This window comes from Dermacentor variabilis, chromosome 11 (assembly GCF_050947875.1).
Source record: "Dermacentor variabilis isolate Ectoservices chromosome 11, ASM5094787v1, whole genome shotgun sequence".
NCBI lineage: Eukaryota > Metazoa > Arthropoda > Arachnida > Ixodida > Ixodidae > Dermacentor > Dermacentor variabilis.
In genome coordinates, this window is record NC_134578.1 from 76649542 (window position 1) to 76664488 (window position 14947).

A 14947-nucleotide genomic window follows, 5' to 3' on the forward strand; every position below is an offset into this window, starting at 1 on the left:
GCCGCTCTTTAATAAACCGCTTTGCCGCCGACTTGCGCAACTGATTAAATGCGACTGGGTATGTGGCGCATGTCAATGAACCTCTTTGTTGTCAACTTTGGCCACTGGCTATGTTCTGCTCGTCAGTGACAAAACCTCTCATGACAAAAAACACGTGAACGAAGCGTATGAAACACATAGAACGTATCCGACAAACCTTGGCGTACGGAGAAAGAAAGAGAGATAAGGACATGGAGGTTAGTTAGCCAGTGAAGACCAGTTGACTACTCTATACTGAGGTAAGGGTTCTTTTACAAATTGTTTTCGTAATCTGGAGGTGAAATTCCTGCTTCATCCTCCACTAGATTGGCCGGCAAATGTTTGCCCGATAAACCGCAGCGATCATCATCATTAGCACCAGTAAAGGTAATTAAAGATGATAAAGCAGGCAAGAAAAAAAAAAGAAGTGAAAGACTATGAGAAGTGTCGCGCGCTACGTGGCAATCATGTACAGGGTTTCCTTTTTACAAAGCATGGAAGTATCTAAAAAAGCAGCACGAGATTACATCTGGTGTCTCGGATAGCCTAAGTTACTAGGAGTCAAAAGGAAAGCGCGAATCTTTAGCATTTATTTGAAATGCGCATTCTTGCAACCAGTTCACGCTATTGCAACCTTTAAGATAAAAATTTGGTTTGCAGAAAGGAACGACATATATATTTCAGAGCACGGCATCGATTTGTTAGTGCGAACGGTTAACGCGCATTCAGCTTCCGGCCCAGTATGTACTAGAAAACGGTGCCGTCTATATGGCATAATTTTTAACAACACTATGCCAAATGTCTCTAGAAAAAGGCGCGTTACCAGATGGTTGGAAGACAGGCAACGTTGTCCTTATTCGCAAGAGTGGCGACAAAACACTTACTTAGAACTAGAGGCCTATTTCTCTTACAAGTCTGTCTTGGCAATCTGGTGAATACATAATATACACTTCCTAATACATCATCTGAGCAAAAATAATTTCTCCCGACCCTTTCCTCATGGGCTCAGGAGTGGGTTATCAAGTGACACGCAACTGGCAGATTTTTTGTGAATGGGCAAAATTCTTGAGGGTGGGCATAGCCTGCGTCGTAGCGAGGCAACGTAGATTGTGACAGGTGCTTACTTACGCCACACGGCAACACTGAAGGCATGCTATGTTTGTTGCTCCACATATTGCCGAGTCCAGAGGGGTGGGTTTTCAATGAGGCACTGAAAGAAGTTCTTGGTGGGTAGCATAAACTAAACGCTATAAGCCCAACAAAAATCAGCCTTGGAGTGACAAGAGAATTAGTCAAGCCAGAAAGCTGGAAAAAGAAAAGACGAAGTCGAATTTGACGGGTCCAAGTGGGCGAAACGTATAAAATTATGCAACCTTCTTACGTAAACGTGAAAAAGCAGACAATAAATGAATGTTTTCAACGTACGTTTATTTCCTTGCTTGTCCGCTTGTGCTGCAAGTACATTGCGTCTCACCGCGCTACGCACATTCCTGAGCAAGTTTTTTCATCAGTATCATACCTACCTAAACTATACTATGTCAAAAGCGTCGATGTGTAAGAATCCATACGTGCATGAGCATGATCAGAGTCGGTATGCGAGACAATCGGTAGTGCTCTCAAGAATAGAATAAGAAGAGACCCTGTATGAAGAGCACTATTTACCTGGGGATACCTTCACGTCAGAATGTAAGGTAATCGCGATTGTTAATCTGATAAAGACGCCTCTATTGAGGGGAGTTAGAATATGTGCCCGAATTGCCATTTCAAGGCCTAATTCGTGCCTCCATATTTGTTTATTTCCGCCTCGCAGAAATACCGATCTAGTTCTTCATGCTAGTTTTCTAGATAACTGCGATAGTAAAAACGCCAACAAGATGTGACAAATTCACGAAAGCCCGACGCTTTATGGCATTCGCTGCTTGAACAACAAACGAGGCCGCGGTTTGCTAACTCTGGACGGCGGAAGTGTAATTGCAGCATAAAAATGCTAGGTTTTTTTTCTAATCTTCAGCGAGATACTAAAACGGATGTGTGCCGTACAAGTTTCGGTGCAGCACGTAGAAATTTGTGCAAATACCACTGAGAGCGTTTTTATATATATTTTTTTCATTTGGATGGTGTGATCACTGTTAAGACACGCACCGTTAACTTCACCCGTCTTGCCCGCGGGAAGACAAATGTGTGTATAACACGACACAATTTATTCAAAATTTGCATTTTACTCGCTGAGGTCCCGACGCTCTAGAAGATGGTAACAGCGAGGCGGGCGCCTTGGGGTGCCATTCGCCGAGCCACAACAACGTTCAACACCGGCTACCCGGAAGGCACCGTTCTTTCAATTACACATGGTTGCTGAGAGAGCAGCTTTTTTTCGTGGGCCGTGACCTTGGCTGCCGAACATCGGAAGGTTCGGCCGAAGCGGGGATAGTTCCTCGACACGACATTGACGAGGACGCGCCCGTTCGGGTCACCGCAATGGCCGTGTGCCCAGAGAAGGAAGAAAAGCTGCTGGTTGGTGTAGCTGGCGTGCAGCACGGTGTCAGTGCCAACAGATTCGGTCAGCCGCTTCCTGCAGAGAAAAAAGAAATGATTGCTGGCTCAATTGATTGATTGATTGATTGATTGATTGATTGATTCAGTCACTGAGTGAGTCAGTCAAACTGGCCACCGGATTTGTTGGATTTGGATCATAACAGCGCCCTGCAACAGCTGTCGAAAAAAACAACATTAAATGGTGAATTGACCGGTGCTTCGCCCAGATTATGAGCGAAGATAGGAAAAAAAGCAAATAGTACAGTCAGTCTTCGACGGAAACTCGTCGGGTGAAGAAGAGATATAATTGAAATACGATATGCACTAGCTTATTAAACATACAATAAACTAACATTGATTGATGTTTCAATGTTTAAGCGGGTCCCTTGTTTGCAAGAGACCGATATGGGAACACGGGCGGTCAGTCGGCCCTATATTACCTTGTTTATAATTTCGGATTACATTCTTAATTTTAGTTAAATAACATGCTGCACTCAGAAAACAGCAAATGAATAAGCCACAGTATACTGTGGAGGATTTAAGCACTGTAGACTAAAGACATCTTTCAATCGAATTTTACAATACGCGATGCCATAGAGGTGTACAAAGTTGAAAATAGTGTCTGAGAATTAACACTTCGCCAAAGGAGACGCTGGCAGATGGTGACACAGCTCGCACAGCTATCGCTTGCACTGTGGATTCACACAAGACTGCCGTGTTGTAACAGTATAGAAAAAAATCTGCGGTGATTTAGCCCTAAATTCTAGGTATGTGCCTTAGCATTACGTCGTACCTAATTGAATGGCCGGATTCTGCCGGATTTGCAATGTGTGACCACATGGCAAAGTGTTGTTCAGGCGTTCACTCGGCACAGGTCCTGCCTCTTCGAGGAGCAAAGTGCAGATCACGGTGGTTCGAAGCGGACTGCTGTCATTTGCATTCTACATACATACATACATACATACATACATACATACATACATACATACATACATACATACATACATACATACATACATACATACATACATACATACATGCATACATGCGTACATACATACATACATACATACATACGTAATTTTTTCCCCTTTGGCATTCCTAATAACTAAAACATTAAATATTCCTACAGAATCCATCTCACGATGTCTGTGGACGGCAATGCATTAAGCATTCAAGGAATGTAGCGATACACCGTATTGACACCACCGAAACGCGTGATGTATGAGCGGTGCCCTGCAGCCAGGCTTACCTGGCGCTTCACTGATGATGACGATGGTGATGATGATGATTTGTTGGTGTCCCCTTCGAAACGGGGTGGTGACAAATACATAGTTTGCCACTGATATCCGGAGTCACCTTTCTTCTGTATATGCTGTGCCATCTAGCGACCAGCGCACGAAGACCACCACCTTGCGCATGGCCTCAAAGATCGCCGCACTGAGAATCATTGACTCGCTTTTCCGCAACCATTGGTGCACCGCGCTAAAGCGTCGGGCCGCTGTGCTTGAGGAAACCTTGCGCCGCGGTTACGAATCAAGGAGGTGCGAATGCGCGCAGCACTGGAAAGCTTCTGCAATATGTTTTTGTAAATAGGACAAACCGTCGTGAAAAATGGTCTAGGTAGTTAAATTGACCGACAACAATTCACTGAAGAGGGCTAAGAATAGCTAATCGCATTCATACAGGTGACTAGATCACTGGCCACATTACCTGTAGAGCTGGAAGAGGGGCTCCAGTACCGCGAGCTCCGCTGCCACCTCCGGACTCAGAGACTGACTGACGTTGAACCACGTTGTAAAGCAGCGTGTCAGCTTGTTCAGAATTCGCACTGGCGGCACAGCGTCAGAGATTGTCTGCGCTTGTCGGTTCGTAAGCATTGCGTGCAATAGCGGTTTCGCGAGAGCGGGCACTAGGACGGGCTCCACGCTTGACGAGGCATTCACCAGCAGACCCAGCAGTCCGGGGGTAACTAGAAGCACGCGTCGGCGGTTTCTGTCACCGAAACGAGCCTGAAAAGCATTGGAGACAGCTGTTTCACAAACGTTGTTGACCACCTATGTTCACAGCAACGTTAACGCATCTAACGCCACGATCATTTCACATATGTTTTTGATAGCTCGGTAACTACACTTCCATAACTTGGCTGCCACGTTCACTGCTATTGAGACGTCCTTTCTTTCCGGCAGCATAGACCGCTGATGAAGCTTTTCTTATGATATTACATCAATCGCGTGGTTTTACACATTCCTATAGACTCTAAATGCACTGACCCCAAGGCTGCATTTGCCGTATTGCCAGCTTGTCAACAAACCCTTGTGATAACTCTCAAATGCCTTTGCGAAATACTTTGCTATAAGAAAGACGCACATTCGTGGTCATCGAACTTTGCACTATGAAACCTGCATATGAGGGTTGCAGCAGTATCGTATTTCGAACGAATGAATGAATTCTTTTTATCATGAAAAGGGGGGACCGCTGGTGGGGGAGTAGCGCGTACGAATGGGATTGCGTAAAATATGCAGAAGTGTAGGAATTATTTGGTCCACTCTCGTTTAGAGATACAAAAGCTACCTATATGATGATACGTAAGCTGTCTGATAGATAAAGCTATCTGACACTCCAAATACCTGCTCCAAGTTTTCCGTGGGATGTGCATTTATGCCGTACATATTTTCCGTGTCTCCTGTAGTTCTCAGACAATGTTACGAGCTTTTCTATAGGAATTCATGATCATTTCCATAACTATATAATTCGGAACATAGGTTCGATTAGTGCGCCACTCACGCTACGCTTTAGAATAGATGCTGCGTTCCCATATAAATTACTGTGGCCTGTGCTCTGGTACATCGCCATTCTAAATGCTAGTTCGTTTCGATCCTCTGGTAACAAAAAGTTACACATCGCACGCATTACAGTTGGCGACGTGCGCTGCGAACGCGGAGCTCTTATCTTCACCAGCGTGCGCTGCCTTGAAAGGGAGAATTACCTTCTATTGTGACTGCAATCTTTAGGGACGCTAAAGAAAAGCAGTAGGCAAGTTTAAAGTGGCGAAATGATTTTTCAAAACTCAAAATTATTTTCATTTGAAGGTAAACGTTGATTGCCGGAAGAATATCAACTTTAAACAAATATTGTGGCGAAACTCGGTGCCGATTTGTCATTGTGTCGTCACGAATTTTAATTTACTTTCGCTATTTGGGCCCTTGTGACCAAGTGGGAATGCTTTAAAATTGAGAAGTTCAACCTCTGACTCACTTAGATTTTAGAAAAAGTTCGTAGAGCACTTCATAGGTTAAAACTTTATTAGGGCTCTGCACGCGCCCTCGAAATCGGTGACATTATCAAGAGCTTGAGCGGGAACCCAAAGGCGAGCCCTTGTGACCAAGTGGGAATGCTTTAAGATTGCCAAGTTCAACTTCTGACTCACTTAGATTTTAGAAAAAGTTCGTAGAGCACTTCATAGTTTAAAACTTTATTAGGACTCTGCAGGCGCCCTCGAAATCGGTGACATTATCAAGAGCTTGAGCGGGAACCCAAAGGCGAGCCCCTATGACCAAGTGGGAATGCTTTAAAATTGAGAAGTTCAACCTCTGACTCACTTAGATTTTAGAAAAAGTTCGTAGAGCACTTCATAGTTTAAAGCTTTATTAGCGCTCTGCACGCGCCCTCGAAATCGCTGACATTATCAAGAGCATGAGCGGGAACCCAAAGGCGAGCCCTTGTGACCAAGTGGGAATGCTTTAAAATTGAGAAGTTCAACCTCTGACTCACTTAGATTTTAGAAAAAGTTCGTAGAGCACTTCATGGTTTAAAGCTCTATTAGGGCTCTGCAGGCGCCCTCGAAATCGGTGACATTATCAAGAGCTTGAGCGGGAACCCAAAGGCGAGCCCTTGTGACCAAGTGGGAATGCTTTAAAATTGCCAAGTTCAACTTCTCACTCACTTAGATTTTAGAAAAAGTTCGTAGAGCACTTCATAGTTTAAAACTTTATTAGGGCTCTGCACGCGCCCTCGAAATCGGCGACATTATCAAGAGCTTGAGCGGGAACCCAAAGGCGAGCCCTTGGGACCACGTGGGAATGCTTTAAAATTGCCAAGTTCAACTTCCGACTCACTTAAATTTTAGAAAAAAGTGCGTAGAGCACTTCATAGATTAAATCTTTGTTAGGGCTCTGCACGCGCCCTGGAAATCGGTGACATTATCAAGAGTTTGAGCGGGAACCCAAAGGCGAGCCCTTGTGACCAAGTGGGAATGCCTTAAAATTGCCAAGTTCAACTTCTGAATCACTTAGATTTTAGAAAAAGTTCGTAGAGCACTTCATAGCTTAAAACTTTATTAGGGCTCTGCACGTGCCCTCGAAATCGGTGACATTATCAAGAGCTTGAGCGGTAACCTAAAGGCAACCTTACCACACCCGTTCTTTTTTTTTTTGCGTTGTCTGGCACAAAAACGTGCACGAAACGAAGAAGACATATTTTGTTTGTTTTTTATATTGCAAAAAGGGCAATTTACTAAAAGTACTAAATATATTTTTCACTTTAGTGCCCTTTGAATGTTCCATTCGCAAAGCTGCATATAGTTGGTAGTTTTTAGTTTAATTATGCAGGGAGTAATCGTCTTTAACAAAAGCCCCCTTGGTGCCACACTCACCTGAGACGAGAAAAGGGTCATGTTTTCAACTGAAGCATGGTAGGAGTCCACGAGGACAACTTTGACGTCATCTCCTTCATCTTGCGATAGAATGTCGTGCGAGAATGTAAGGTACTGCGGATCTCCCGCTGTCTCGGCCATCATGGAGCGGGTAGATTCCCGCATCGCCTGTAATCCGAGCGTGGTGACGGTGAGAAAACCAATTTCCCAATCGGATTTCACGCATTGCATGGACAAGTGGTTTCACGAAAGCTATTTCTATAAAGTTCAGATAGTTATCGGTTGCAGAAGCGCACATTACTCCCGAAGGAGTAGAGAATAATATGAAGGTGTACAATCAGTGCTTTTTACCAGTGCTGACATATGGGGCAGAGACTTGGAGACTGATAAAGAAGCTTGAGAAGGAGGACCGCGCAAAGAGCGAAGGAACGAAGATTGCTAGGCATAACGTTAAGCGAAAGAAAGGGAGCGGTTTGGATGAGAGAGTAAACGGGTATAGCCGATATTCTAATTGGCATTAAGTGAAAGAAGTGGAGCTGGGCAGGTCATGTAATGCGTCGATTAGATAACCATTGCACCATTAGGGTTACAGAATGGGCACTAAGAGAAGGGAAACGCAGTCGAGGAGGGCAGAAGACTAAGTGGAGCGATGACATTAAGAAATTCGCGGGCGCTAGTTGGAATTGGTTGGCGCAGGACAGGGGTAATTGGAGATCGCAGGGAGAAGCCTTCGTCCCACAGTGGACATGCCTACAGTGGACTACAGTGGCTGATGATGATGTTGAACATGAACTCGGTATTTAACTGCTTATCCGGAGAAGCAGCCCGAAAGGACTCGAAAAAATGTGTGAAATCTTTCCACGATAAGTTGCTGATGTAATCTGATCCTGGTTTCTGTGTCGTTCCGTACGATGTTTGCTGCTTGTTTTTTTTTCCTTTTTGGTAACAGCTTTGTGTAAAACGCGTGCTTTTGAGCAACCGACAGGAAGCTATCTTGTGTCGGAGGTGGCCAGGTTCCCCGCAAGTTGCAACCTGAAGCTTTTTCACGTGGTCAGCCTCGCAACTCGGTTGCAGAATAAGTTCAACTCAATTCATGAATACCGCACGCCATTCGCCGGGCATCTTTGCTAATGTTATTGTTGGCAGCGCTGCTGGCCATCACGCACTTATTCTTGGTACACGCTGTCATGAAGCCACTGCATTGCGATTATGGATCTCCTAACTTAAGGTCGAGAAATAGTAGTTAAGTTGGGGGGAACGTGACAAAGGCAAGGAAATTGTGGGCAATACGCAGAAGACGAAGGAGTACGACGAATGAGATGCCACTTCAGCGGCCGCAGAACAATGAATGATGACGCATCGTTACGTTGCTACGGTGCGCCCCGCAAGACGGGCCTCCCCATCCAGTGACTAGCAAAATTCCGTGCACATACCATACGATGGAGTAAAAAAGGGGCCCGCTCAATTTAGCAGCGAGTGTATGGGCTATTATGATGAGCTCCCTCACCGTTGGGAGTGCCTTTCCTACTGCCTTCGGAGCACTAGAAGGGACGACGTGGTCAACGAGTTACTCAGCTCTGTCGGCTCACAGCCCGTGCACGCGGTAGCAGCTCTAGAGTTGCTTCAGTGGCGCCACAGGTTCGCTGCGCATTAGATGCAAGTGTAAGCGGGTCTGCTCGCTGCCGCAGTTGTTGCAACTGTCCGCAGTGGCGAGAACGAGGCGTTGCCCGCTCGTTTGCAACCCACACGCACCCGGCACGATATCACTGCAGGGACCGCGCTTGGTGCTGCAGTGAAAAATTCCCTGCTGTGTTCATGATGTTCACGCATGATGCGAGGGTCTGGGTACCGTTGATGATGATGTTGGTTGGCGAGTCGCATTGCTCTCGTGTTCAGGGGAACTTCAACTTCTTGTGGGCGCTAGCCACAAACTCACAAGCTCACATCGAACAATATTCACGGCGCACAACGGCATCAACAAAACTGCACGTTAGGATTCCGGCTGAGGTTCCGCAGAATCATCGTTGAGTGGAGGTTCATTGTTTTATTCGAATCGAGGGCATCCCAAAGTTGCTTTGGGTTTCTTGATACGAGATGCCCCAAAATATCGGTTTGAAGGTGTTCCTTATGAGCATACACAGGTTGAACATACTCTGATTCCAGACTGCGATATGCTACCCAGCGATCTGAAGCGTTTTGCAGCTTTGCCGGGAATAAAAGTCACCTTTCTGATTACATGCAAGTTTGAGAGACACATTGTAGCAGGACATTCTTTTGTTACTTCGTATACGCGGAAGAGACATATGTGCATTAGAGAGATCAGTGACCCCCTTGGTTGCAGAATAAATCCCAATCTTCCTGAACACTACGCGTAACAAAATTGGAGCACTTGATACCGAAATAAGCAAACAATTTTTCAATAATGGTGCCAAAGTTTACATTGCTATAGGGACAAATATATCTGTGCTCATTAGTTCCGCAGGAAAAATAACAACGCAGTAATGTCAAAATGCGGTAAGAAGTGGTCACATAAGCCATGAAGAAAAGAAATCGGTGATGTGAGGCCAGGGTGTGTTGCTAGAATCACGTATAAAAGATTAGATGACTCTTTAGGTATGCTCGGGGGATTAGTTACGATACACGTGAAATTAAAACAAGCATAAATGTCTAAAAATGTTGACGTTACGTTGAATGGGCTTGAACAAAAGAAAAGCATCGTTTCAGCTAGTAGTAAAATTCAAGTCACTAAAAAGAAACATTGGTCATGATGGTTGCGACTTACGATCATGTTGAGAACGTCATGCCATTCCCCTGCGAATTATCTCATGTAGCTTGGAGGGTGGTAGCATACTTCCAGTTTAATTCCTGTGTGTTTACTTGTAATTCCCGCGCGGGATGCTTCTAATGCGTTCAACTTGAATGATGAAATTGTTTCGTATACGGCTATCAGTAGCCACCACATTGCCTGCCTTCTATGTCAAGCACAGACATCCTGTGCTATCAGTGTGAAAATTTTACGTACTTTTCACTTTTGAAGTCATGCATTTCTCGGTTAATATCTAGAAAGCAGCATTCGCAGAAGATATAATAGAGCTAAGCCGATACCGGTGTTTAATTATGTTTCCTATGTTGGTAAAACGAAACGCAAAAAAAGGAAAAATAAAAATATTACAAAAGCGCGATAACCACTAAGCCTTGCTGATTATTATTCGGGCGAATGTCTGGACTGACTAAGAGGGGTATAGTTTTTACGTCTTCGAGTTTGAGAAGCGAGTAGGATTACTTTAAATCAACCTATCTTTGGTGGCGGGAAGCATTTTCATACGAGGATGCTATTGCGCGCTGTCGGTCTATCATGCCGAAGTACGAAGGCTGACGACTCAGGCAACGATTTTGGAAACGGAACAAGGTTTCCTCGATAATGCCGCGGGGCCAACAAAACTGTTTCGGCAACAGAATCTTTACTACCGTTACCCTTTGAATGATGAGAAAAAGATGAAAAAAAACGCGCCTCAGCCTTGAATGATTTCGAAAGCTGAATCACTTGTTTTTCTCCACTGATCAGGACTGGCGTTACTCTCGGTATTCGAGCAGCACAACACCTTGCATAGTACACGAGCGTTGCGTCAGGTCGGTCGGCGCCGCAGATAATTCGCGGAATTTTTCTCACTCCACTCATTTAAGGAGGCCTGGATCCTTTTTTTTTCGCACCTGTGCGAGTGAATTCGCGGCACTTCAGCGAAAGCGCACACGATGGCCGGAATACATTGATGCTGAATACCGGCAGAATATGGAAAATGCGCCGGGACAGCTTATGCGCTACAACTGGCATCGCTGAACGAGCAAATACCCACGACGCGTGCGTCGCGGCCGAGCTGCGACAGTGAGCCTTCGAGGTCGTCGACCGCATCGGCGAGCACTTGCTTGGCGACGGCGAAGGCGTCATCTTCGAAGACGTCCGCCATGATCGAGAGGCAAGCTTGAACGCGTGGCGCGGGAGGGTCCCTGTACAGAAAGCCCAGCAGAAGCTCTGCCTGCGAAAGAAACAGTACAGAGGGATTACGATCATGTAGTTGTGATATTGTTACGAAGAGAAACAGAACTTCAGAAACGTATGCACAACTATTTACAACGGGGAAAAGTTAGTCGTGAACGCGTAGGCTGGTACAAAGGTCGCAGCTCCAGTAGACAGTCTAGCACTTCCTCTTCGCCTCTCTCTCTTTCGCACACGGTCCTGTCTAAATGTACAATAACAATATTTTTTTAACATAGTAATGTTGGGACTGCAATTATACACATACAATGTGCATTCCCTCCGTCGTCGTAGGCGCTGCTGTACATGGAGGAAGTAATAAAGAACTTGGGGAGCAGGACGTCAGGCTGTTAAGCTGTTAGGCTCGACAAGCCAGCCTCCTCTGAGCACGCACCAGGTCCCTTCGGCATCTATCTGTTCTCTAGGGAAATAGGCTCTGTAAGGTAGCCGGACCTCTCAAGGCATAGTTTCGTGCATTGAATTTAGTGACACTCTTGCTACAGTACTGTAGCAAGAGTGTCACTAAATTCAAAAGTGGGTGTTGAAGACACACGTGTGTCTTCAACACCCACTTTCGGCTGCACTCTCTTGTATATACACTATCCGCGCATTCGTCGGCTCTGAAAAAGCGCCTGCCTACTCACACAGGGAGTGCCACATTTTCCGCGAGGCCTTCGTTTATATTCTACGCGACTCAAAATCAAAATTGTCACGCGTATCTCTATCGTAGTCATTACTTATTTACCAACTTTATTTTTCTATACGCCATATCTCAGGCACGGTTAAAACCCTGCCGTTCTTGGTAAGACAGGGTTTTTGGTGCCGCCGGTTCGGTCGATCGTGAGGAGAGCGCTATTGAAGTTTGTAAACGAATTCTCGTTCCATGCTTGTCTGACCCGCCGTGATTGCTTATAGTGTCTATGGCGTTGCGCTGCTAAGCACGAGGTCGCGGGCTCGAATCCTGGTCGCGGCGGCCCCATTTCGACGGGGTTGAAATGCAAGAACGTCCGTGTACCGCGCATTGGGTGCACGTTAAAGAAACCCTGGCGGTCAAAATTAACCCGTAGTCCCCCCCCCTCCCCCCCCCCTACGGCCCGCCTCATAATCCATTGGTGATTTTGGCACGTGAAACCACAGAATTCATTTTTTAATGCTTGTCTAATGGCGACGCGTGAAGATGCGCGTCAGCGATTGACGTCGGCTAAATGCGGGTGGCACGAACAATCTCCACTTATGGAAAAACCGTGGCGCATTATTTTCGGGAAGGTGCGAGCGGAGGGAAGGCGAGAGATGAGACTACACTACATTTGATATCGGCACACGAAAACGGTTAGACAGATGGCAGAAAAAAAAAAATCAAACCGTGTTACCTTCGACAAGAATGATTCGCGTTGAAAAATGTCGTTCGGCAACACTAGTTTTAAAACGGACAATGCCTTGAAACGGCAAACTTCACCTGCATCCCCATGAAAGGTGCAAAGTAAAGGGCTTTCCAGGCGCGCTGGTAGGCGCGAAGATCAGCGCCGGGACGTCCCAGGTTGCCCCTCAGGTGGCATCGCGCCGCACGCGAGACCCAGTGGCATGCGCGTTTGAACCACGGCGCGGAGAGCGCGGGTCGCTGAGGTGGAGCGCGGCCTCGATTACCGAACTTGGTAGCGTCCTTGGTTTTGTCCACACTTGCGTGGACAGACAGCCTGCGTGATAGCAGAAGCGAGTTCTACAAAAACTCGCTCAAACTGACTCGGGATAGCACGCAGGAAAGAACGTCCCGAGAAAGGCTATATTGTATTGTGCTTCTTCCTGTGTATATACAGGGTGTTGTTTTTAGACAATACATATACATTTTTAATTAATAGACTATGAGCGCAGCGAAGTTCCTAGGCCAGGTGACATACTTCACCGCATATAAGGTGAGCTACAGAAAAGTAACTACGAAAAAATTAATAATTAACTTTTCTTTAGTGCCTTCGGGGCAATTGCTGAAATGGCTGATTTTCGATGGAAGTCACCTTTTAGTGCACCCGCATTTATTAAAGGTCTTGAAGATCGCGCCTAATTCAAAATATTTGTAATCGAATTCCAACGGCAAATACATGCAACAGGGAAACCGAGCGCCGCGGAAGCGCACAAAAGGCAGCCCCGCTTGGATGCTTGGCGTGTGGCAAACATATGCCACTGTGTGCCAGGTCGGGGTATGCCGCGGCGCGCTATCATTCAAAGATCTTGATGAGGGCTAGTTGGTTCACAGCGCTTGTCTGTGGTGTTTGTTTCCTCGTGTCCTTGTTTTATTCGCGCTGTTTAACACAATTCGAACTTCGTCCCACAATTATTCACGGTGCGTCGCCGTCTGACGCGCACTGGCTCGCGCTCAGTCTCGATATTTCCTGGACTTGGCCTTCGATTCCGACGAGGAATATCTCACATTACGTGCGAGTTTTCAGATCTCTAAAGAAATGGGTATGCCAGAAATTGGAACGCGCCACAAGTTTGTCATATGAACAACTGCTCTCAAGTAAGTAATAAAAAATAATTAGCAATTTTTTGTTGACGAGTCTTTTCAGAGTAAATTAAGCAATTCAGCTATAGTATAGGTGTTCATATGCTCCTTCGCACGTTGAAGCTACTAGTGAACCCAAACAACGAAATATAAGGGAAAAGGAACAATTCATGAATAGACTCCTATCAGACGGATTATAATAACCTGCACGGAACTACGTGAAATGCAACGAGACGCCGGCGAGAACGTTAATGAAAGGATACGGTTTACAAAGACGCGTTTATCAAGCATAAGAACCTAATCAGTCCAGTACACTGTTCAGTGCTCGTCGACGCCTCCTAGGCTTAGTGCGACGCTCTGGTCCCACAATGTAGAACCAATCTGCCTAAAGCAGCGCGTTACTGCAGATCCAACCTTGGGTACATAGACGAATCCGAATACTGGTGGATAAAGCATTACGTGATCGAGTTAGCTGCATTAAGACCTACCCGATGGTGTCACCCTCTGTATAAGACGGATTTGCCAAGAAACTCTGTACAGAGGCTTTATGTCAGATTTGCTTGTGCTTAGCGACGTCACAAGTGAAAAATATAACTGCCTCACCCCCCCGGAGTGCACGATATAGCAACTAAAAAAAATCCACATTTGGTCTCATAAATGGTTAAAAGTTAGCGTTGAATTTCTTTTCTTTTTGTAAGCAGTACATATAAATTCCAGGGACCATTCTCACAGTGTAAATATTTTCTATACCTCCGCGAGGCGAATTCACAAACGCTCCTGGCGCAACGTGCAGCGGCTGCGGGGCGTTGGCTTTTAGCTTCGTGAGGTCCTGCGGCATCGTCCTGGGCCTTAAAAGCCTTAAATTTTACACTGCGTAAAAACCCCAGTTTAAAGGGACACTAAAGCGCAACCATAAATCAGTACAAACTGATAAAATATTGTTGGAGAACTCTACATTGTTAATTTTGCGATAATAGCCTGATCTTTAGAGGACAAAAAATGAACGTCGGAGTACGATTTCTTGAATTTCGTGCTCAAACCGCAACGCCGGTTAGTTGGTGTTACGTCATGAATTTTGAAGTACTTATCGAATCTGCACTGTGTTGGGCCAAATGGAAGTTCCGGAAACTTGCCATGTTTGCCCCTTGGCCATTTTTAAAGAATACAATGCAGTTAACTGCTACCACAAAAGAATGAACTAGGACCTAGAAGA

The 14947-nt window shown here is 45.6% G+C and overlaps 1 protein-coding gene across 1 annotated transcript; it reads right to left on the minus strand.

The window, feature by feature from the left end:
* Positions 1-2247: 2247 nt before the first annotated feature.
* On the minus strand, positions 2248-11235 carry LOC142564544 (uncharacterized). The gene is made up of 4 exons (XM_075675569.1): positions 11059-11235; positions 7205-7372; positions 4264-4562; positions 2248-2587 (listed from the first exon to the last, which is right to left on the minus strand). The coding sequence occupies exons 1-4, from the start codon at positions 11167-11169 to the stop codon at positions 2332-2334; spliced, it is 834 nt and encodes a 277-aa protein (XP_075531684.1). The 5' UTR covers positions 11170-11235; the 3' UTR covers positions 2248-2331.
* Positions 11236-14947: the final 3712 nt, after the last annotated feature.